The sequence below is a fragment of the Haliotis asinina genome, chromosome 8 (genome assembly GCF_037392515.1).
Source record: "Haliotis asinina isolate JCU_RB_2024 chromosome 8, JCU_Hal_asi_v2, whole genome shotgun sequence".
NCBI lineage: Eukaryota > Metazoa > Mollusca > Gastropoda > Lepetellida > Haliotidae > Haliotis > Haliotis asinina.
In genome coordinates, this window is record NC_090287.1 from 12,839,950 (window position 1) to 12,866,436 (window position 26,487).

Genomic DNA, 26,487 nt, shown 5'->3' on the forward strand with positions numbered 1-26,487 from the left:
ATTGCTAAATATATAATATATATTTTTACCTATGAAAAAATGTATGAAATATTTTGTATCCAGCTGATCTTGTATTCATATCTCTGTACAATATTATACCTCTGTCTTCATTCCGTCACATACACACATACACACCATCAATTAGGATGAATTGGTGGTACACTGACACACATATCAATGCAGCAACTGAAGAACCTGGAACCGTTGATACACATACGAGACAGCTCCATACATACGCCATTAAATGACCATGATGTCACAGGTTTTCATTTTATTATTAATATCTGATCTTCCATAAACGTTCTCTTACTGTCACATCCTATTCAATCATACCATATACTACAAATCAGCACCAGATAATGGTCACCAAAATGTCATATTCTTCATGGTCCTTGATACTTTCTTACAGTCATTTGTTTCAGACTGTATATATTTTTTTCCACAGTTTATGTCTCTGAAATGAGCTTCCAATAATTCTTATTCCCACAAAACATTTATTTCAGAGCATTCAAGAAGTCCAGTATCTTTTAACAATTTCAGGACCAGAATATTTTATTGAAAGATCGTCAAATGGTCAGTCCCTTAGAAACAAGGAAAAACAAACCCTTCTTTATAATGAATTTCACTTTTATTCATAAACAATATGTCAATGAGTCAAGTGTTATGGAATAATCCAAGTTTTCACATAAACAGCAGTGTTGAGAAACCCGTTAACCCAGATGGTACTGATTCAAAAGAAATTGTCCCATGTAACTTTTTTCCATCTTAATGATGATTGGCATCGTTTATACTGTAAAGACATACATAACATTACTTGTCAGACTGATGGAATAATGAATTAACAAAGCCCTGACTAACAAGACATTTCCATGTTAAATATGACAGAATCCTTAAAAGCAACAGACAAAGCGCTGTGTTATTTATATATTTATAGCTAAGATGCACGGAATTATCATGGAACAACCCTCCTATCATCAGAAATTTACAGCCTACTGTAAGTGATACTGGTCTGCAAACAAGTCAAAGCAGTCCAAATACCTGCTTTGGCAGTAATATTGGCTTTCTTGCTGGTCTTAACTTTAACAATTGCACTATAAACACTGTTGCGGGACCACTGAAAACTGATATTGTGTCTGACATAATGGTGCCCATAGCTGGACATGTCGAATATCGGCATGGTCTGTTGTGACGTCACTTGATTTGATGACGTAATTGCATTCAGTCAGTCAACCCTGTCAAAAGCTAGATTTTGAGTAAATTTAGAGTCAAACTGCTTCATTGTTTCCTTTATCCTTTCCACACAAATTCCATGTATTTCAGCAATAATGATGATAATGATATTTTAGAGGTCATAATCATTTGCAGAAGTCCTTGGTCTTTTTCAAATGCCCACCTTTGCCAGGCAGCTAATGGAAGACCTAGGACTTCTGCAAATGATTATGCCCTCAGAATTAGTGCTACCCTCGTAATATCCATGAGATACAGGTAATGGAATCAATATAGCTCTTTTCACCAATGAGTGCATCTATATATGACTATCATAAAATTTGTCATCAAACATGTATTCTCCTCCTTCTCCTCTTCTATAAAGGTAACAGAGCAACATGATAATGAAAATATCTCATGTCCAGTATTGTAAGTGATGCATCTCTGTTTGTGAAACGGCCAGCTATTGTCATTGCTTCAGATGGTACACCCTGGTAATAGTAAACTCAGCGTAAGGAGTGTTACTACAAACATTGCCAGATCTGTTTGTCCTTTGACGGTGAAATCATGTCTCTTTGTATTCTTTGTTCTGTTCATGATTCATAAAGCCATCACAAGATAATTGTTTGATACAGTTAGACTGGGCAACAGTTGTGTGTCATGAGTATCAAATGATGCCAAAATCAACAGCACTCACATGTGTCAGACATCTGACAGACAACAAATATGTCAGAAAAAATCAGACATCATGCAGCCATCACACACAGACATCAGAATGGCATCAGGCAGATATTATCAAACAGATTTGAGACAGATATCAGACATATTGCATTTTGGACTCCAGCTTCTTCTGCATGTCTTCTGCCTGTAGCTGTTCCAGGGTGAGGAGGGACAGGCCCAGCTGGTCTTCCTGGAAGCAACAGAAAATCATGGTCAACCATTGCAGTTTGGCTACAGTTAAGATGGCAGCTACAAATCACACTTACTAGTAAAGCAGAATGAATAAAAATTCCACAAACCAACTGACGTATAGATACCAGGAAATTCTTTTTTGGTAACACTTAGCATCTTGTATCTTACTCTGGAAGTTCTTTAAACCTGCTGAACGTTGGAACCACCAACTGATGGTGTATACCATTCCAGTTGAGTTGTAGAGCCACCATCCGATGGTCTATACTAATCCTGGTGAGTTGTGGAGCCACCATCCAATGGTCTATACTAATCCTAGTCAGTTGTGGAGCCACCATTCGATGGTCTATACTAATCCTGGTGAGTTGTGGAGCCACCAACTGATGGACTATATCCACAATGGTGAGTTGTGGAGCCACCAACCTATGGTCTGTAACAATCCTGGTGAGTTGTGGAGCCACCAACAGAAGGTCTATATCTACCGTTAAAGGTTAGCCACCAGCTGATGATGTGTGTACCTACCCTGCTGAACGGCTGAGCCATCATCCGTAGAAACTTCTTGGATACCTGGACAGCCTCATCAATGGAAAGGTTACAGAAGTGGTCACTGAGGTGTTCCTGGATCCAACGAGGTAGCTTCCCACGCTTGTCTGCCCTTGCGAATCGCTATCAAGGAAGAGCAATAGCAGTTTATAATCAACAACTAAATGTTCACAGCGATGACTACATAATCGTGTAAAGGGCAAATGTAAGTTGAATACATTTCCAAACAAGTTGTAAGATAAATTTTATCTGATCAGTGTGAGAGCAGGAATCTATTTCTTACACACCAACACAACATCAACAAATATTACAAATGGATCCATTTTCTTGCAGTTTATGATAAGCCATGTTTAAAGGCCTATTCCCATAAGGATGACTTAATTTGTATCAAAGAACAGACATTTTTAATCATTGTCTAAAACAGTAGTTTCCTTCTGTAAATATACAAATCTGTACTACACAATCCAGTGACTGACATCAGTCAATCTACACAATTATGTTTCAAGTAAGTCACTGAGCCTGACTACCTGATTTCATCTCTCACAACTAGAATGAGATAGTGAAGGCAACATGTCTGAGCCAGACATTCATGGGTTCCTATCACAGAGTATCACTGTAGATAAGGTACAAATGACTGAGAACCTGAGTCAGGTCAAACTATATACATTACAAATCAGCAATTGTACAAAACACACACCTTTTCAGCAAAGTGTTCATTTACACTTAACTGACTCAAAAAAGTGACAATGTTACTTTAGGAATTATACCTGCTTAACAAAGTAGAGATTCTTGCATAAGTTGGGTTGAGTCCTATCTGGGAATTGAATCCATAGTTTCAGTGACAGTGTCAGGAACCTAACAGCCAGTACTATTAGAAAGTTAGTGACCAAACCCACAGAGCCACTGTGGCTTCCATGAAAGTAGATGGGCAGTGGGTAGCCTAGTGGTAAAAGTGTCTGCTTGTCATGCTAAAGACATGGGTTTGACTCCCTGCATAAGTACAATAAGTGAAGCCCATTTCTGGTGTCCCCTGCCATGATATTGCCAGACTGTTGTTAAAAGTGACGTAAAACTAAACTTACTCACTGACAACTGTCTAGATAACATATTTTCTCACAAGGTCTACTGACATGGCCTCATTGGTAAAATTATGAAAACACAATTCCAAATACAACAGTGTTCAGGCATGACATATATTTGTGATTACTTTCATTGTGAAGCATCAGAACTGTATTTTATTGAGAAAGTGTAATCCAAATATAACCTGTTACATTTTACCAGTAATATGTAATTTAATTTTCTGAAAAAAAACCCTGACATTTTACACTTATTCTGACTCAAGCTTAATTGCTTATCTCCTTTTCCCTGACATAGGTAGTGGAATACCTGAAATCCCTTGAAGTTCCCTTCTAAAAGAAGTGGACATAAAATACACTCACCCAGCAGAAGCCTCCCTTTTCTCACAAAAATGATCGCATGACCTGCCATGCTTGTCACACTCTCCTCATCGCCCGATGAGGGCAGTTGGAGGCACCTGGGGTTCCTGAATATGGCAATAAGTTTTGAACTATTTTGGTCCTTTAACTAAATTTATGTCATATGCAGTACAGTGTTGACGATCTGAAGACGAAGAATGACGCATCTTCACAGCATACAAGCTCATCATGAGAGACGTCAACTCAGTCTACAGTTGGACTTCACTATCAGGCTAGTAACTCAGCTCAGATGACTTGTGAATCTAAATTCCTTGGGATTTGATTTAGGGAAGAGGATATAAGCAATTATGCATGAGTCAGGACAAGGAAAAATAAGAAACATCTTGATTGAACCATCCCTGGAAGACACGGGGATGCAGAATAATGCAGGTCATTGCAGGGTGTTGTGTTGTGTTGTGTTGTATACCTTGTCTGCTAGAACCATGATTCCATAGTCAGTTTTCCCTCGCAGAGCTCTCCCCATGCACTGGGCTGCATGCCGCATGGCATCAAATGTCAGGAAGTCATTCTCACGTATCTGGTACTGGTCTCGCAGATACTCGAGACGGGCCTGTATCAGTGCAATGTTCAACTGTCAGCTTAACACACTCTAGATAACATGGTACACGCACAGAAATTCAAGGAGACATTGGGCGACATTATTCAAACTGCAAAACACTTCCTGAAGCACTTCCCGATTGTGACAGAGTGTGCCATGGTGAACTACAGACAGTATTTTCACATTTTGCAATGGCTTTCACACATTTTCAACAGGACATCAAAATTTTTCGGGCCAGTCACACTCTCCATAAAACAATACAAGTCAGCTAGCAAGCTGCTATATCATTTTGATCTTTGCCTGCTTGCAGGTAATAAGTTGGTCTATTTCATGCAACTGAATATTTTCGCATGATGAATTAATTGTATTTGTTATGAGTGGAATATTCAGAACTTATATGAGATGAACCTTTGCATTTAGTTTGTCTGTAGGACATCAGACTATTTACTATTTAGAGATATCAATTTGTTTTTATTGACAAATTAAAGATCACTATTATGAACAATATGATTATTATTTTTTATTATTACAGGATGTGTATTTATACAGCACACATATCCATGCCACTAGTACAAACTCAAGGCACAGGTATTTTTCTTCATCAATCACTGGATGTCAATCTCAATGGCTTATTGTATTACCAATCTCAACTCCCAAGGGAACATACTCTATAATGTTACACATAATATTCCTGGTATATCACGGCATGTCAGTTTAATGTGGGAGGAATCCCTTAACGAGGACAACTGTCTGTGTGTTTCTATCATGTCATTAACAACAAACTAATAGACTCATGGCTATCTCCATCTTGCTAGCCAAATAAGGGCGATAGGTTTACCAGAGGTATAGAAAGATGTATTTGGTATTGTTGGTAAGCTTGGAATCTCTAGTTTTCCAATCCATTGTTGCTAAACATGAATGTCATTTCGGTGCATTCCATGGTAACCATGCTATTTTTCAGAGAACATGACAGTTAAATATAAAGGAATATGTCTTCAAGGTGAACTGTGATTTATTTGATGTCTTTTAGTGGCATTTAGAAGTTGTATGTATACTATAGTGATTAATTAATTTTTAGAGTGCATATGCTGATCCAAGGTCATTAAGGTCAAAGGTCAAGGTCAGAGTAATCCTGCTGCTATACCTCTGGTAGAAGTGTTTAAATTTTCCACACCACAAGCCACTGCTCTATATGGGAACTCTACTTTTTTGTTGATTTTATCATATGTTTGATTTAAACTGAAAATATCTTATGCAACCATTTTTAAATATAAAACACATTCTATATTGTCACCTATAAAGGCAGTCAAAGAATACTACTATATTGTTATATTTTTTAAGATATAATTTGATTTAAAACTTCAAATAATTAAAATTTGATATTTGGCCAAAAACACAAATGCGGAAGGTTATCTTGGAAGATATCTTTGAAAATTACTAAATGTGCATATTTCACCAGCGATGTACATTTTACACATGATTTAAATTATTTTCTTAACAAGTTTTCCTGAACCAGTGAAGGTTTCATATAAAAATTACCCTGTCCTCGCTGGCCTGTTGCTGATATTTTGTTTTATTCTCATGTATTTTTATAATCATTTTCTTAGTTTCCATGTTCACACTTCTGGCTAGTGAATTATTTTGTGGGTTAGTAACCTCCAGGCATAGCAAGCCCGACTGGCTAACAAAATTTCTCACACCTCCTACCTTGAGGATTCTGCTTTGAGTATAGACATAAGGAACACCAAACATGATGACAGCTCGGCCAAAATGGTGGTCTGTAAAAAGTACATAAATACAAAAATACATATGGAACAAATGTTTAATATGGTGAGGGATTTGTTCTTAACTCATTTTCAAAGAGGGTAGGGGTGGTAGAGTTTTGAACCCCCCCAAACACCCACACTCCACCCCCTTGGATCTGCCAATGGATTGGTTAGGGTTGTGATCTGAGTGCAATGCACAGGACCCCACAGTGTTTGCAATACTTGAATTTGCCAGGTGGCCATCAGGGCCCGTTGCTGCTAGCTGGCTTTAAAATCTACAGGTCCTGCATGAAATCTGCAGGCCCATTTTGTTAAAATCAAACCAATAAACACTGTACACAGTTTCACACAGTATCTACAAAATCAGTTTGTGAAGACATGGCGGAGTTCTCTCGAATGTTACAAAATGTGGGAAAGATTCTGGTTGAAACAAGTGGCAGATATCTTACTGAAGGTAATAAGGGCCTGCAGATATTTGAGTGAGTGACTGAGTTAATATCTAATGTCACATCGGCAATATTGCAGCCATATCGTGACGAGAACGATTAATTATAAAAATACAAATAAATTAATAGCACATACATTGTAAAAACACAGATATTTGAAATTACCAGCCCTTTACAATAACAAGTGGTGCTGGGCCTCCGGGCTAGCGTTTAATTCGAACGTTGGGACCACAGCACTATGAATCTGGAGAAATGCTCACCAAAGTCTATTCCCTCCGAAACCTTCCCTCTTGCCACAGACAACAGCACAGCTCCTCGACCATTCTCACAGGCCTAATACACAAAAGCACTCAGTTAAATCTTCATAGAAAATAAACACAAAAAGGGATCTTAGAAACCACATCTATTGGGTCAAAGCCAAATCTATTTGCAGTCATTTTCATTTTAAATTGTAATGGACACATCAATGATTTAAAATGTAAATACAAATCATCATGCTTTTCAATGTTGTCTCAACAATGAGCCAGTAAGTGAGTGATCTGCACAGTTTTCAGCAATTTTCCAGCCTACCCAACTGCCCTTATTCATATATGAAATGTTGCCATAAATATATAGTGGAGATGACAAATGCTTCCTAAACAACATTTCAAATATTTATCCCAGGAAAGACACTGCTGAAATCAGAAGATACATCATTATTGCTACTTTGGGTTGTTAACTTTCAGTTCAAATCAACCGGCATGTTAAACTTATATCACAAAGTCTAAAGATATGTTAATACAATCACCCTTTATTTTTTTATCTACTCAGAGAAATGAAGACATATGGCGTAAGACAACCAGTAGATCTGAGACTCCTTTCACGAAGCACCCTTTACTAAGGTTAACCTTATTTCCTGAACATTGCAATAAGGTTACTCTAATGACTTATGATCACCATAGTGCTTTGTGAAAGAAGGATCTGGTCTGGGTCCTGATCCACAAAGTGTTCATAGCACTATAACATCTGTTAGCCTTTGGTAAACTATAGCATGACAACAGGTCGTAACGTTATGAATGCTTTGTGCACATCAGGACCTTGATCAGTGAATGTTGCCAGTAAAATATGCTCCAGAACTTCTTTCAGCTTCTTTGGATTGTTCTTGAGAACAAATGTCCCACCTTCTGATAGTTCAGCAGGGCTAGTGACGTCTCCGCAGCGTCCTGTGTCTCTATGAACAGCAACTTGTGCTTCTGAACCTGGTCTATGATGCCCTACAAGATATAGAAAAAATATACATACAATTCATCTCTATAACAATGTCAGAAGATTAATCTCAGATAAAACTCTGTGTAATTGTTACTTGTTCTTATAAGGGAGAGGTGTTCATATAAGCTGACAGCTTGCTTACAATCCTTATTCAATTTTAGTTGCATAAAAATGTGTTTATACCAGATAAAACTCTTAGGGCAGGGGATGATAGTTCTGTTAATTTATTATCTGACAAATCACAATATACATGGCATGAAAAAACAGTGTCTTAGACACAAGATATAGACACAAAACAAGTTTAAGAAATAAGGATATAAACATGCTAACTAGACATGTCCATGTCAACAATGGTTTAAGGAATTCCCAACAAGATTTGAATTCCCAACTTTGAAGCTACGAGAAATGATTTATTTTATTTCAAACACAGACATAACATAAATAAAGCTCTGTATGATAACCTAGAATTACGCAGATCTATAAATCATGATATTATGAAATCAGTACATAACTTTATTACTGCATCAACAAGATTTAGTCAATCATATGTTTTCATGTGTCCCTTGCAGAAGTATTTTGTCTATATGGATGTTCTTACTGATGTATATTGTATGTTTAATGTTATTTATGAGATATAAATGCTATGTTGTCAGGAAAGGCACTAATATAAGCTTTTTCCTTGCACGCCAAAAAATATGTTTAAACCATTTTAATTGCTTAACCTAGATTTAACACATTAAGATGTCATGTTACTTCGCAATTTAATTCACTGCCTGCAAGGAATGTGAAAGGGATGAAGTTACTCAATGGAAGTTGATGACTGCAGTCTAATGATTTCACTACTCAGGGACTTATGAACTGCTCTACTAATAAACCGGTTTTCAGAAAACATATCACCTGACTTGTGTTAGTCCCAGGTGCAAAGACCTGGGTTCTCTCCCTTGGCTAGCAGTTTATGCCCAGTGGACTGAGTGAGTGGATCTCACGATACTGAATAAACATGCTGTAACTGACACCTAGAAATCATGAGAACCCATCAGCTATCACTAATAGTCAATCACTGACAAGCAATCATTAGTAATCACTTGTCAACTTCAACAATTAAAAAAAGATAGAAATATAATCCCTGTTTGTTGACAAGTGTTTTCTGCTCTATAGAGATATCATGACACCTATTAATAATAGGATGTATTATTCAATCGCTGGCAGAAATACTATACACAAAATAACAAAAATACTAAATACATAATAACAAAAGTCAGGAACTGACTTCTGAATATACCAAAAGGTTGATCATTAATATGTTATGACCAACAAAGGTCAGAAAGCCCTGTCATTACACCATTAGGCCAGGATAATTGTATTTCTTCTTTTAAAGATTTCAGTCTTCAGAACACCTAAAGGCAGGAGGGGAAAATAATAAAAATAAAATCACCACCCAAAGTAACATTTCTTCTAAATGTTAAAAGTATTTCACTTCTGGCATTTTATGAAGAATATGTGTGGCAAAAAAAAACCAATTAAAAAAACCTCTCTTGTCAGTTTAAATAAGCCAGTAAACACTAAGGATTCTATTTTGGGGGCAGGGAATTATTGGTCTTATTCTTGAAAAAATATGACTGATGGATCCATAAAACAAGAAATAAATTGGTCTGGCCTTAAAATAAGTGACATAAAAATTGTTCTATTGCCATGTCTTTGATGGACATAACACCACAGCTGCATTTACGACTACTAGTATTCAATATGTAGACATACGTTTATTCAGATGTTTCACAAAATTCAGATGTGGTAGTGATGACCTCATGGCCAAATTACAAAATATATCTGTCCATAATTTATAAAAAAACTTTCTCCTTGCTTTCAGTACATACAAATCAGAGTTAAAAGCCATATTGTTTACCATTCATGATTCCAGTCATGTATCATCAAAGTCTTAAGCTTCCTGGATTCCTCGATAATTTTCAATCTTGATAGGTTTAATGTTTCTAGAAAATGAACTTGATGTAAAAGCCATCTCAAATGCTATGATGGTGCTTGAAGTTTCACCTTCATTCGTCAGTGGGCAAGGAAGACAATTTGTTCTGACATCCTAAAAACCTTCCCACTGAGCATAAAGTCAAAGAAGGATGATTATTATGGCCCACTACTGTAGTGGGATCACCTATTTATGAAAGAAATAGGCATATAAGCTACAAAGTATTTCACTGTCAATTTCAAATACCTGTTTCCATTTACAACTGAACATGCAATTCAACAAAAAAACAAAGAGTTTAGTGCAAGACCTTGAGAAGCATGCATGTGATGAAAGCAGGTTACATAACGTATGAAATGAGACAGGTCATTGTCTCACAACAATTAAGAATACCTGGATCTATCACATAGAAACTAACAAAACAATCCTTGCCATCCACTTCAAGCAAAAAGACAGGTATGTCTCATGCCATCCATATTCTAGCGTAATAAAATTAAGGACTGCTAGAATGGACTTCAAACACGAGAAAATTGAACCGAGACTTTAGGGAATGATAAACATTAAACCGTCCTTCATACACTAAGAGGAATGTTTACAGAATCTGTTTTTCAATTCCAAGCTACTAATTATTTTCAACTGTGACTGAACTGAAGTTTTCACATAACACCAGTGCATATATTACATAATGGATGAAAACCATTGCAACCTCTAGGAGGTTTTAACATATGTTCATTATTGGTATTAAGATTATCATTTTTGTTTCATATAATTATTAGAATTTAAGGAATGAGTTTCCTGTACACAATAGTCTGTGAATTAGACATTACTTGGTAAGAGTTCCAGATGTATCCCCCACCCCCATCAAAACCAGTACTACAAACGGACATGCATACCTCACCCTAAATTATACATTCAATAACTAGACCAGGTATAAAAAAAACAACAAAAAAACCCCCAATCAATGATTTTATTTCAGTTTTGGAATATTACACTGGGGAAGGACTCCCGTGTGTCAAATTTACTATTTAACAAAGAAGGGGTATGGGCGAAACTCTTTCCCATTATGTCAAAGTGTATGTTCTTAGTAGTAAAAAAACAATATAAGTGAAGCTAATATCTCCAGAAACAATTTACTATCCTATTAAAATGTTGGGGCATTTCTTTAAAAAAAAATAAAATACATGTCCTATAGAAATATGAACACTCAAGATGTCAATGATCTCAGGGTTATCTTCCCAATTCCAAATTAACTTCCCTGAAATAAAACGTATTTAAAAGAAGAGTGTCATCAGTTCAACCCCAATTGAGGGTGAATGGACACTTCATTGACTCAACAATGACACCAATCACCAGGCACTCTTCACTCAAGATAGTGAGCTTGGCTTCAGTCCACCTGAGAAGCCCAACCAACCAATCAGCTATCATCAGGCAGGGACAAAGACCCAATGAAAGCTGGCACTGAGATCACATGACCAGTAAGTGTCAGTGGAGGCAAATATGTATAAGTACTGAGCTGCATGCCCAAAAGGATAAAAACAAGCTGACTTGCACATTACACATCAGGCCTAGGTCACCAAGTTGTCATTATCTGTGTTATGGCTGATTCAAATAGAGGGAAAATGTACCACACCAGTGGTCAGTCTTCAAAAATCCCTGATTTCCTGACTGCAATGGTGGCAAGTTCCTATGACATTCATGAAGCCAGCCGAAACTTATCTAAACTTCAGGAACAAATGCCCAAAGCCAAATGGGTTAGCCACATAGGTGCCTATCAGGACAGATGTCATCATAGGGTTGAAGTCAGTTCAACAGATCTGTATGCCCATGAGCCCTACCACCACTCACCCCACGTGAAGCAGGAGGACTGGGGAATGTATCCCCCCTGGTCTGCTCTCTCTCAGTGTCTGCCCATAGAATCATCCCAGCACCACCAGGAGTATGCACCAGTCATTGCGTATTACCCCGTAACAGAAACTCAGGACTGTATGTATGGCCGCTGCTCAACTCCTGACATCATACAGACAGTTTTACAGATGGACTCTCATGATGCATCTCCAATTGGGAAACAGATGAGCCCTGAAAGCCTACCACAATCTCCTCCACCCCTGGCATCACCTGTACTGAGCCCTGGTGCCTCCATCTGGCGCAGCCCAGGAGGACGAGAGTATATGGACAGTGGATATCTGTCAGAGGACTCTCTACATTCTCTGTCATCCTGTGTCTACCAGTCAAAGGTCAGTTTTTAGGAGTTCATATATACGAATGTACAGAAAATAATCACCTTCCCATCATGTTTATATTATTTTTGATAGATATATACAATATAAAAAAGTAGGGTATGTACAAGACTGATAAAATGCAAATGATGAAGCCAAAGGAGAATAGGGATGAATAGAAATTAAGGGTTATTTTTAACAATTTATTCCTTTGCTTTGGAAATGCGTCATCTGTATGGATATATAGTACTTTTTCGCATATGCACTGTCACTTGCCAGTGGTGTGTTCACAAAATGGAATATCCCCAACTTTCTTTCAATGGTATATTATATTTCAAAAGTTCAATATATTCCAGTACTTTATAATCATCCTTTCATTCTTCATCCGACAGTCATGGTCATCCAACTTCTAAATGCCTTTCAAGAACATCAGTTCAGAAGTTGTCAATACCTAGTATTTGCCTCTGAGCAATCTAGATAACTCCATGAAATGTACTCTGGAAAAAATTTTGAAACCCAATGATAGAATGAGCAAACCATTTGGACAACCTCCTTTCACTTTTTTTCACAAAGTTTCTGAACCAACGACTCACAGTGTTTTCTTAAATTTAGACTGTCTATATTTGAAAGTAAACAAACAAGTATTCTTTCCATAGTGTAAGACATTAAAGTATCTTTCTGCAAACATGCAAGCCAGTGTTCTTTCCCGAGAGGTTTATTGTTCTCAATCATGCAGAGATGTAAATCAAATTCAACAATTATCAACAGGTGCAGTATGTGTGGAAGTTGTTACAACTACAACATAACATGCATCCCTGAGAAACATATCAATTTTAATACTACAAGAAAGTTAGGACACACAATAACATGTTAGTTTCCACATGCTAATCAAACTTTTGATTTCCACAGACTAAAGAGACGTCACCCCAGATCCCAAGTTTTGCGTCATCCTTCTTCACAGTGCCATCCAAACAGAAATCAGAGTCACATACCTCTAATGGCATCAAGCTTCCTACACCCATTGACCAAATTACACCTTGTACTACCAGGCTTTCTCACCATGTTGTCTCACCACCCTCCCATCAACCACATTCAGCAGTGTCCTGTGAGCCAGGTGCTCCCATCCAGGTCTCCCAAGTGACATCCAAGATCTCCACAGAGACATCCAAGGTCTCCCCATCACACATTAAGCATCCAAAACAGATGCCACCCAAAATCTCTCCTGCCAACATCCAGTCTACTGAGGTTTCTACATCCATTGGGAAACTCCCCCTCACACCAGACATCAAACCCCACTGTAAGCCCAATAAGAGGAAGCGGTCAGGTACAGATCAAGGTGCAGATGATACAAGCTACAAACGTGGACGACACAATGAGCCGCTGAATCACCGAGCAATAATGATCATGGTCGAGTGGTACAATGGACACAGTGACAACCCATACCCCAATAAACAGGAGAAACTCAAAATGGCCACTGAGGGAGGTATCACCGTGTCACAGGTGAAGTCATGGTTTGCAAACAAGCGTAACCGCAGTAACAACACCCGTCCTAAAGTAGAGAAACAGCATTTACAAGAGCGTCTGCTAACCATATGTCATTCACTATCCAAGGAAGGTCTGAGCAAGTCAATGGATAATTCTTTTGTCATTCAACAACTCTCATCCCTCATCAATTCATCAAAATAGTAAGGGCAGATAACTCCAATTTACTCATTAATTTTGAATACTTGGACAACTCTAGACCTATCTGCACCTTTTACGAGTGTTGTGCCAATTGAAAATACTGTTTTATATAAATTCACGTTTATGTTTAATTTATGGTTATTGTGATATCATACTGCAAGATAGCCTTGCTCAGTGCTATACATAAGTGCTATGTAAATAGAATGATGTAAATACATTTGTATTGTATATAGTATGTATGGTATGGATTCTTATAAAACAAGAACTGTGATTTGCAAACATTGTGATAGCCCTCACGTTTTTATCTACTGTGATTCGGTCTTATGCATTTCCTGTAAGTCTCTAGATCATCATAACATTTTAGATATGAAACAATGTTTTACAGACATTGTTTTCTGATATTGTGGTGTCTATCATTACTGAAACTTGTTACACTAAGTTTTCAATAGGTTCTAAGATAACTTGTACTATCATACATTTTACTAATATATCATTGTATAAAACTTCATGCATATTCATTGTGTTGTACAAAATGATATACATAAAGGATTTAAGTTAATGGCATTTTTAACTTATTTCTTAATAAAACCTCATAAACCTCAATGATATTTGTTTTCCTTCATAAACCTGAATAGATTTGTTTCTAGGCTAAAGTTGGTTGGTTTGTGGTTTAATGACGCACTCAGAAATATTCCAGCTATATGACAGTAGTCAGGTCTTAACCAGAAAATCAAGTGGTCAACAGAATGAGCATCTTTCTACGCAACTGGAATACAATGATATGTGTTGACCAAGTCAGTGAGCCTGACCACCCGATCCCATGGTCACCCATTGTCGATTCATCTTTCTGTTGATTTGACTGTTATAACTTCAGTCAAGAGATAGCATATACCAGAACATAGATACGGAAGTATCCGATTGTTCTATCACTGAAGGTGACGTCCTACAGAGCTTCATGTGTATCGACATCAGAAAGGCTGCAGGATCAGGCAAACTGGATGGTATTGTATTCAAGGAGCATAGACTACAGCCATCTTCAGTATTCACACGCCTATACCAACGTTCACTTGACAATCACTCCTTTCCAATTATTTGGAAAACATCAGAGATCATACCTATTTCAAAGAAGAGCAAGCCACAAGAACTAAACGATTATCGGCCAGTTGCATTAACCTCCATTGCTATGAAGTGTCTGAAGCGCATCATTTTGATGTTTCTGAAGACAAAAGTAAACCATCTACTTGAACCTTTACAGTTTGCAAATAGATCAAAGCGCGAAGTTGTTAATGCCACGTTCTCTCTTCTCAATAATATATACAATCATCTCGAGACCCCCAAGTTCTACATTAGAATACTATTCATTTACTTCTCTTCAACCTTCAACATAATCTAACCGTACATCATAGTACGGAAGCTGCAAACTATGGGAGTGAATTCACAACTGATTAGATGGATCGGCAGTGTATTGGCCATGACGGTTATCAATACAGGAGTGCTTCAAGGTTGTGTTGTCGCCAGAAACTGTTCACTCTATACACCAATGACTGCACCAGTGCAGTGGACAGAGAATCATTTGATTCTAAGTGTGAAAAAGACAAAAGAACTGTGTATTAACTTCAGAACTAACTCCCCCAAAGTATCACATTTGTTCATTAATGGTGAACCAATTGAGATAGTAACTGAATACAAGTACCTTGGAACATTTATTGACAGTAGGTTAACGTTGAATACCAACACTGATGCCTTGAATGGGCAAAGCACATTTGGCAAAACAGCATTGATACAATTGTGAACCTGCCACAGACAGGAATGAACCAAGCAAGAAACAAGCTTCCCCTGACTACTGCGGCTCCTGATCATCATCCATGGAGTAGTATAGGGAATGATAGTTCTGGACCACTTTCAAGAAATGTCTCTACAAAGCCTTATTTACTAAATAAGGCTTTGGTTGGGCCATTAGCTCTTGCTACTATTACCCCTACTACAAAAAAGTTGGCGGTAATTACTGTGCCTTGGTAGGAGGTAACACTGTGCCGTACGGTACGATCAATAATTCTTCTCTTACAAATCCCCTACCCGGCCCATCCCTCAAGTAGTATAAGTTAGGTTCGTTGGCTTTTATATCCACTTTATCTATGTTGTAAGTTTTGACTGACCATATAGGATCGGTGGCTCGCTTACGGCTATCGCCCTCGTGTTCCCCCGGCTGGTATAGATACCTCACTAGGGCCCTATCTGGTATCTGTTTCTCCTTCCCACGCAATGGAGCGGCCGACTCTGCAACTATTGATTTTAGTTTGATAGCGTCTGCCGGTTTCTTACCGGTGAGACGGGTGACTTCATGGTTGATTGCCGACACCACCTTGGGTAACCTCGTGACCCATTCAGTCGATCGTTTTCCAGGGGTGGCCATCTCCCTAGCATACTGATAGCCGAACAAGCGCTCAGCCAAAGTCCTATTAAATCTCTCAACTATGGCTTGACTGCGATGGGCTCCGGCCGTGCCACGCCTGACCTTTGTATCGTGTTTGGCTAGCAGTTGTGACACGGCACCCATGAACTCCCGTCCGGGGTCAACTTGCAGCTCTGTTGGCCACGTCAGCGGGCTGCGTTTGTATATGCGTTCGAATCCTCTGGCTACCTGGGCCGAATCTTTCGTGGTCAAGGGTTCGGCTTCCTTGTAACGACTGGCTATATCAACTACGGTTAAGGCATACTTGTACCTCTTGTCGTGGGGTAGGAACAGTAGGTCTGCCTGGTGAATGCTATTAGGTATGTTAATACCGAACCTCCTTCTAGGCACGTAGCGTGGTGCCGGCAAGTAGATCTGCCACAGGGCTTGTTTTTCAAGCCACGTTTTGGCTTCCTCCGGGGGTACTCGCGCTATTTTAGCTAGCTTATCTACTGCGCTAGCTCCTTTCCAGTACCCACGCGGGCTGTAGTAAATAGCCTCAAATTTTTTCATGTCCATACGCGTATGTGTTTATACCATCAATAGCTATCCAACGTTTCGTGTCCATAGGCGACAGGGACGTCTTGTTTATAGTCAGTCCGTATATCTTATGTCCATCACTTCTAAGTGTGTTCATTTTATGTCTAAAGGTACGGGTCTTGAACAGGGCTTCCTTGAATCTGGCGTGTTTGATGTGTTGTTTCACCACATACTTCTTAACCCCCTTAGCCTTCCGGATCTCACTATTGTCGGCTTTCAGTATGGAGTACATCTTAGGTCTCAAACCTATGTACTCAGCTATGGGCGTGCCAGCACACTCGTCCTTCATCTTACCTAGGACCTTTTTATTTACTGTACTGTGTATGGCATGGGTCTTAGGGTAGTCGCTGGTGTCGTATAAATCGAGGTGTTTTTCCATGTCCTCGTACACGTCCTCGGTTCGAATCTCCATCAGCAGGGAATCCGTGTCAGTGTACAGCACTTCACACCTGTCGCCGTACTGTTTCTTGAGCTCGTTGTAGTAAAAGTCGTACATCAGGTGTTTGGATAAATCGAGGATGCTCATCCCCACGTAAACAGGCCGGTTGAATTTTATGTGACTTTTCTTCATGTGTAGGGCAACCAGGTTGTCTGTGAATATCTTACTACGGTTGAATGCCGGACTGGCTATCAATCTCCTGAGCTTGTCTTCCTCACTCGACCGAACCAGCTTCACGGTCACGCGTTTCCTCAGGTTCTCCATAGTCTTACCAAACACCGAGTTGTTCATGAGCTTGTAGAGATTTTTCTCAAAATCACTGGTGGCTTTTTTTCGTAGGTCTGTGTTCATTCTGATGTAGGGCTCCATCCATGGACTCTGGTCGAACATGAGCACCCTGTGTATTTTGGTCAGCCTCATACCCAACGACAGGTACAGCTGTAGGTTGCGATAGTGAACGATGTACTTGGTCTTATTCATTAAGTTAGGCACGAGTTTTTCAACGTCTGTCACACGCCCACCTGACAAGTTATGTTGGTACTCAGACATCCAGTCTGGGTTAACCCTCATACGTTCGGGGGCCAGGGGATAGCTGTTGTGTGATGTGTGTAATTCCTTGGGATACTCTAAGTCAACCTCGAGGATATAACCTTTGTTCGAATCTGGTGCAACCTCCATAACATCAACGTGGGGTACCCATTCGAATCCCCCTGTAGGTAGATACTGACTCATGGCCCAGCCGTACAGGTTGTTTGCGTCGAGGTAGAGAATGTGATTGGTTGGTTTGTTAGGATCGTAACCTTTCACGTATTGATTATTTGCTTTCGCGTATCGTTTGGATGCCATGGAAATCCCACCTCGCAAGCCTTTCTCAATGAATAGGTGCATGTCGTAATCTGTGAGCAATTCCAAATTAACTCCGGTCTTTTTAAGCAAGGCGTCCCACGACAGACCTGGGCTGGTGTAATACCATGCGGGGTCGAGTTTATACTGCTTTAAACAAGTCCGCCTGAACGTTTCAAACACGTCGGCTAACAGCAGTACATCTGTCCTCAAGTACAGGTCGTGATAATCACCCAGGTTCTTACAACCCAGTTTATTCCATACGTTAGTCGCGTGCGAGTAATCATCTCGTGAGACGGACGCCTCATTCAGCTTGCTATAAAAGCAGTCAATAGGGGGTAGTCTGGTCTCGGTGAACTTGGCCCAACTATCCATGTACTCATAGGGGTACACACCCTTCCTCATAAGCAGGGGTCTAGTCTCAGCGTCTGTGTATCGATCGGTGATAGGGAAGGTATTGTTGGCCTTGACCAGACTGTCGAGTGACGACAGGAGGAACTGAAACGAGTCAATGAACCTAAGTCCGTTTAAGCTGAAGGAGATGTATCTCTCCATGTTGTTGGGGATCCACGTTATATTACCATCGATTTTCGCGATGGCCTGCATGATCAAGTGTGAGTCGTACCCTCTCAAGTTGTGAAAGACAACGGGGATGTTTATTGTCTTAGGGTTGATTTTAAGCTTGAGGTTGCACGCGTTGTGAGCGGCGCCTCTATACTTACCAGTTATGTGACAGTGATCTCTCACCGAATCACCGTTAAGTGGTGAGTCGCACACGTGACAGTTAGTGCTACTAGAGTGAGCTAGCCTGTCGGCTCGGGTCATACGCATGGGAGCGATTCTATACAATGCATTCCTAATAATTTTTTCTTCCTCCTGCAAACACTTTAGAAACCTTTCAGCCGCGTCAGGGCCCCTATACACTACCGGAGCTTTCGTTTCCCCGTCACAACGGACGACAATGTATCCAAACGAACAGGCTTTATGCTCTTGTGTCTTGTGGGTGAAGCTACCCCCACTAGGGGGTGTGGGGGAATCCCCACCCACAACTAAGGCTTCGAAGTCGGCGTATATAATATAAGGTACAGACATTTGGTTCTTGTGGTTACTGAATTTTAGGATATTTTCACCTTCCTTAGGCATGTCGACTCGTATGGCCGTCTGCCCCACACCTTGACAATCATCCCAGTGGGATTCTAATAAATCAGCTCGACTGAAACCGTGTAGGCATCGTACACAAAAGTGTTTTTCCCCAACGTGTTTCGACTGGTCGTGCAACAACCGGCTGAGATGTTTTATCCACGTGTAGTGATACTTTTCACCTCGCTGGATCATGAATATATTGATAACTTGGCAATCCTTCACCGTGCTGACCCTGTGTACTATTGTTGTGTTACCTTCATACCCAAAGACATTTATAGCCAGATTATTCTGTTTTTCTACTTTAGTGATCTGGGATATGGGGGTGGGTTCATCTATACCATCCCAGTTGAGCCCATCGTCTTGGGGATAGCTAGAAAGCCTATCTGAATGAGTGCCAGCTGGAAATAAGGCTGACCTGATAGCTAACCTCAGGCAATCGTTTCCTCTATTCTTAACGTTTACTATGGCATGTTTGTTCCTATAGTAGGGAGGCAAGGCTAGGTATGACCCGCCTCTGAACGGCACGTAGTTAGCTATGTCTAGATAGACATTATCGATTTTATCTACAGCCCACCCGGACCCCAAGTGTGTATAGCGTTCTAGGTATTCTCGTATCTGCTGAAAACTTGTATCGATTGATGCGTCAATGGTCTCTGCATGTGTGACGACCTCTTGTTGACCTCGGAAGTAAGGCTGAACATACTCAGTGGCCCCTGTGGGGCCCCCAACCTGCTTATCGAGCGACATTTTCACTGTGATCTGAAACTTGATACTTCCTAGATTATTTAGTTCCTGGTTCACCTTATCAGCTATCAGAGGCTTGATATCTGTAATGTCTATGTTTCTATCAACGTGCATGCGCCAACCTCCCAAATAGTTGCCTACGGCGTGCTTAGTGCGCACGAACTGTAGGTCAATAGCTCTATTCTGTCGTAATAATTCTACAAGCTGTGGTTTTCTCATACGGGAATACCCGCCTAAACCCAAATCGTGTGCCTCGGCTTTCAGTTGTTTTACAGTGGGACGTGCTACGGGGGCATGTGATAACAATGCGGTTAACCCGGCTCTCCCTAGGTTTGAATAACCCGTGTGTCCAAGCTGTTTTGCTTGAGCTTTTAATTGTTTTACCGTAGGAGGGGCTTCTAAACCTAGTAATCTCAACAATGCTGACTTCCGCATTCTAGAATACCCGATAACACCTCTCTGTTTTGCGACCCTCTTGAGCTCGCTTACAGTAGACATCGTGTTTACACCTAAGAGAACCAATGTCTAATTGGTTCACAGTAAGGGGAGGTAACCCTTAAGTGGCTATCTTGAGCAGTCGCCTACGTTCTTTTATGTAGCCTTTTTTATTCTCGTAGATGAGTTGATGTCTGACTACGTTCGCTCCGTGAGCTTTACATAGACAGTAGTGTCCTTTAACCCCGATACCACACACAGAACACGTGTAGTTAGGACTTCCCATATGGAAACAACAGAACCCCTGATTCCTGCATTTCCTACCACAGGCCTCAGTCTTCCCCATAAGTATATATTCACATCGGTATGGAGCGGGTCTCATGTTTACTTATAAAGGTATTTTAGTTTAATTGCTTCGCAACCAACGCAGTAGCTGCTATACCCAACACTATGAAGCCCAGTTCACGATTCATTTGTCCCTTGGATGGTGTGTAGTACTGAGCGAGTGTGGGTTTATTGAGCGGTTCCAATTGTTTACCAGTTAGTAGATAGTATTCTTTCATTGCTTCATCGACATCGTTGAATGTTTTAATGGCATGGTTTTCACGCTTGAGTTGTTCGTTAATAAAATCGATCCTCTGGAGGCGTTTTTTAACGTACTCAGCCTGTGCCCTTTGTAATTTCTCAGTAGCGAGATTGTGTCGCTTCCTTTCTTCCTGTATTTCAGCCGCGTGATCATCTCGTAGTTTCGAGAAGAGGAAATTACTCCCGGAAAATGCCAGGGCATTCACTAACGCCCCACCGACCATCATAGCTATCGTGGCCATCCCTATATTTATTTCATTATATTATCAGGTATTATTCCTTGTTTTACTAGGATGTCTTTTGTGGCCATCGCCATACCAAGGTTCATTATGAGCATACCCATATCCTGCAGGTTGAAATCTAGCTTGATAGTTGGTTGTTTAAGCACCATTTTAGTCAACCGAGCGTACCCTACTGCTAGACTGGCTACCACTGTGGCGTGGTATGCGTCGTTGACGAACGTTTTCCCCTCAGACATTATGTATATGATATAAAATATTAAAATTATAACATGATATGCGGGTCAATAGTGGGGGTGGGGGGCTCACTGTTGGGTGGTGGCTCACTGTGGGAGGGTACCCCCACGTATAACCACGAGATAGCCAAGGCAGCAGTTACACCTACAGCCAACAACAGTCGGGTTGGGTTGGTCACTTTATGTTGGTTACACCACCGTTTTTTACCGGCAGCTACTCTCTTAGGATTCTTCTGTCTGGTTACTGTTGAAGTGGTCTCCACCGTCACTGGTTCCTGTGAACTCACTGTTTGGGGTGTGGGGGGTACCCCCACTGGGGTCTCCACCGTCACCTCGGGACTCACTGGTTCCTGTGCAGCATCCATCTATACTATTATTATTATTCTTTCTCTCAAATTGACAATGTTTTGCCGTGATAATCGCCGCCGTCACTGGAGCCAACAACATACCATATTTGTGGTACAGCCCGCAGCTGATAGAGCTCACGGCGTGTTCGATAAAAGGGTCTTTCTCGAGGTCTTCCCACAGGTAAAGTCGGCGCTCTGGTGGAATGGGAAAGAAGTATGACACAATACCGGTGTATATCTGGGTCATAGCCGATCCTATTGTCTTTGTCATTTCTGCTCCGAGCCGGGACTCGTATCTAGCGTACAGCTTATCGATTTCTTCGGCTGGCATTTTGTTAATTTTATCCGGAGTGTAGTCTCCAAAGTAATGTTTGGCTTTGCCGCCAACAGCCAACGCCACCAGTTTCTCTCGCTTGTCATCAGTGGGGCCTGCGGGCGGCGTGGGGGAACCCTCCAACTACAATTGTTCGAGCAATTCCTCACACTCCATCTTATAATATAACAAGTAAGATTTAGTTTTAACTATATAATACCCGATACAGGCAAAACACAGAGAAATGAAGGTTAAGTTGCACACGACAAACACTTCAAATATCATAGCTTTGCTTAGCTTTGCTTAGCATACTATATATGCTACTGGTTGGTCGGTTTTAAGAACGAGCTTAGCGTGTTTAGTTTCAGCGAGCTGTTTCTTCACCCGTTCCCGTTCTAATTTACTCATCACATCGTTCTCTCTCAAACACTCCTCAAACGAATCCCTGTCCTTGCATTACAGACATTTGGTTCTTGTGGTTACTGAATTTTAGGATATTTTCACCTTCCTTAGGCATGTCGACTCGTATGGCCGTCTGCCCCACACCTTGACAATCATCCCAGTGGGATTCTAATAAATCAGCTCGACTGAAACCGTGTAGGCATCGTACACAAAAGTGTTTTTCCCCAACGTGTTTCGACTGGTCGTGCAACAACCGGCTGAGATGTTTTATCCACGTGTAGTGATACTTTTCACCTCGCTGGATCATGAATATATTGATAACTTGGCAATCCTTCACCGTGCTGACCCTGTGTACTATTGTTGTGTTACCTTCATACCCAAAGACATTTATAGCCAGATTATTCTGTTTTTCTACTTTAGTGATCTGGGATATGGGGGTGGGTTCATCTATACCATCCCAGTTGAGCCCATCGTCTTGGGGATAGCTAGAAAGCCTATCTGAATGAGTGCCAGCTGGAAATAAGGCTGACCTGATAGCTAACCTCAGGCAATCGTTTCCTCTATTCTTAACGTTTACTATGGCATGTTTGTTCCTATAGTAGGGAGGCAAGGCTAGGTATGACCCGCCTCTGAACGGCACGTAGTTAGCTATGTCTAGATAGACATTATCGATTTTATCTACAGCCCACCCGGACCCCAAGTGTGTATAGCGTTCTAGGTATTCTCGTATCTGCTGAAAACTTGTATCGATTGATGCGTCAATGGTCTCTGCATGTGTGACGACCTCTTGTTGACCTCGGAAGTAAGGCTGAACATACTCAGTGGCCCCTGTGGGGCCCCCAACCTGCTTATCGAGCGACATTTTCACTGTGATCTGAAACTTGATACTTCCTAGATTATTTAGTTCCTGGTTCACCTTATCAGCTATCAGAGGCTTGATATCTGTAATGTCTATGTTTCTATCAACGTGCATGCGCCAACCTCCCAAATAGTTGCCTACGGCGTGCTTAGTGCGCACGAACTGTAGGTCAATAGCTCTATTCTGTCGTAATAATTCTACAAGCTGTGGTTTTCTCATACGGGAATACCCGCCTAAACCCAAATCGTGTGCCTCGGCTTTCAGTTGTTTTACAGTGGGACGTGCTACGGGGGCATGTGATAACAATGCGGTTAACCCGGCTCTCCCTAGGTTTGAATAACCCGTGTGTCCAAGCTGTTTTGCTTGAGCTTTTAATTGTTTTACCGTAGGAGGGGCTTCTAAACCTAGTAATCTCAACAATGCTGACTTCCGCATTCTAGAATACCCGATAACACCTCTCTGTTTTGCGACCCTCTTGAGCTCGCTTACAGTAGACATCGTGTTTACACCTAAGAGAACCAATGTCTAATTGGTTCACAGTAAGGGGAGGTAACCCTTAAGTGGCTATCTTGAGCAGTCGCCTACGTTCTTTTATGTAGCCTTTTTTATTCTCGTAGATGAGTTGATGTCTGACTACGTTCGCTCCGTGAGCTTTACATAGACAGTAGTGTCCTTTAACCCCGATACCACACACAGAACACGTGTAGTTAGGACTTCCCATATGGAAACAACAGAACCCCTGATTCCTGCATTTCCTACCACAGGCCTCAGTCTTCCCCATAAGTATATATTCACATCGGTATGGAGCGGGTCTCATGTTTACTTATAAAGGTATTTTAGTTTAATTGCTTCGCAACCAACGCAGTAGCTGCTATACCCAACACTATGAAGCCCAGTTCACGATTCATTTGTCCCTTGGATGGTGTGTAGTACTGAGCGAGTGTGGGTTTATTGAGCGGTTCCAATTGTTTACCAGTTAGTAGATAGTATTCTTTCATTGCTTCATCGACATCGTTGAATGTTTTAATGGCATGGTTTTCACGCTTGAGTTGTTCGTTAATAAAATCGATCCTCTGGAGGCGTTTTTTAACGTACTCAGCCTGTGCCCTTTGTAATTTCTCAGTAGCGAGATTGTGTCGCTTCCTTTCTTCCTGTATTTCAGCCGCGTGATCATCTCGTAGTTTCGAGAAGAGGAAATTACTCCCGGAAAATGCCAGGGCATTCACTAACGCCCCACCGACCATCATAGCTATCGTGGCCATCCCTATATTTATTTCATTATATTATCAGGTATTATTCCTTGTTTTACTAGGATGTCTTTTGTGGCCATCGCCATACCAAGGTTCATTATGAGCATACCCATATCCTGCAGGTTGAAATCTAGCTTGATAGTTGGTTGTTTAAGCACCATTTTAGTCAACCGAGCGTACCCTACTGCTAGACTGGCTACCACTGTGGCGTGGTATGCGTCGTTGACGAACGTTTTCCCCTCAGACATTATGTATATGATATAAAATATTAAAATTATAACATGATATGCGGGTCAATAGTGGGGGTGGGGGGCTCACTGTTGGGTGGTGGCTCACTGTGGGAGGGTACCCCCACGTATAACCACGAGATAGCCAAGGCAGCAGTTACACCTACAGCCAACAACAGTCGGGTTGGGTTGGTCACTTTATGTTGGTTACACCACCGTTTTTTACCGGCAGCTACTCTCTTAGGATTCTTCTGTCTGGTTACTGTTGAAGCGGTCTCCACCGTCACTGGTTCCTGTGAACTCACTGTTTGGGGTGTGGGGGGTACCCCCACTGGGGTCTCCACCGTCACCTCGGGACTCACTGGTTCCTGTGCAGCATCCATCTATACTATTATTATTATTCTTTCTCTCAAATTGACAATGTTTTGCCGTGATAATCGCCGCCGTCACTGGAGCCAACAACATACCATATTTGTGGTACAGCCCGCAGCTGATAGAGCTCACGGCGTGTTCGATAAAAGGGTCTTTCTCGAGGTCTTCCCACAGGTAAAGTCGGCGCTCTGGTGGAATGGGAAAGAAGTATGACACAATACCGGTGTATATCTGGGTCATAGCCGATCCTATTGTCTTTGTCATTTCTGCTCCGAGCCGGGACTTGTATCTAGCGTACAGCTTATCGATTTCTTCGGCTGGCATTTTGTTAATTTTATCCGGAGTGTAGTCTCCAAAGTAATGTTTGGCTTTGCCGCCAACAGCCAACGCCACCAGTTTCTCTCGCTTGTCATCAGTGGGGCCTGCGGGCGGCGTGGGGGAACCCTCCAACGACAATTGTTCGAGCAATTCCTCACACTCCATCTTATAATATAACAAGTAAGATTTAGTTTTAACTATATAATACCCGATACAGGCAAAACACAGAGAAATGAAGGTTAAGTTGCACACGACAAACACTTCAAATATCATAGCTTTGCTTAGCTTTGCTTAGCATACTATATATGCTACTGGTTGGTCGGTTTTTAGAACGAGCTTAGCGTGTTTAGTTTCAGCGAGCTGTTTCTTCACCCGTTCCCGTTCTAATTTACTCATCACATCGTTCTCTCTCAAACACTCCTCAAACGAATCCCTGTCCTTGCAGTGAAATAAGGCCACCCATCGCGTCTGCTCCCTGAGGTCTTTCAACACCGAGTTGAACTTCTGCGTTAGCACCCAGACGCTGTGATTTGCATGCCGGCCGGAGAAGGCCAGGTACGATAGCATGTCTCTCTTTTTTGTTATCTCGCGATTAGCGCTGCAGTCGTCCAGTATGAACAGCGTCGGTTCCCCTTTAAATTTCTCGTGAAGAGCTTTCAACCAGTCCTGCAGGCGTGTCCCAGGGTCGATTTTGTGTACGTCCGGGTCCGTCATCAC

The 26,487-nt window shown here is 41.0% G+C and overlaps 1 protein-coding gene across 1 annotated transcript in view; it reads right to left on the bottom strand.

The window, feature by feature from the left end:
• Positions 1 to 606: 606 nt before the first annotated feature.
• LOC137294548 (general transcription and DNA repair factor IIH helicase subunit XPD-like) overlaps positions 607 to 26,487 on the bottom strand; it is a 50,255-nt gene continuing 24,374 nt past the window's right edge. The window contains exons 20-25 of the mRNA XM_067825588.1: positions 8,065 to 8,157; positions 7,165 to 7,237; positions 6,400 to 6,470; positions 4,561 to 4,704; positions 2,638 to 2,781; positions 607 to 2,116 (exon numbers count right to left, since the gene is read on the bottom strand). Coding sequence (XP_067681689.1) covers positions 2,024 to 2,116; positions 2,638 to 2,781; positions 4,561 to 4,704; positions 6,400 to 6,470; positions 7,165 to 7,237; positions 8,065 to 8,157 — 618 coding nt within the window. The 3' untranslated portion in view covers positions 607 to 2,023. The remainder of the gene's footprint in view (positions 2,117 to 2,637; positions 2,782 to 4,560; positions 4,705 to 6,399; positions 6,471 to 7,164; positions 7,238 to 8,064; positions 8,158 to 26,487) is intronic.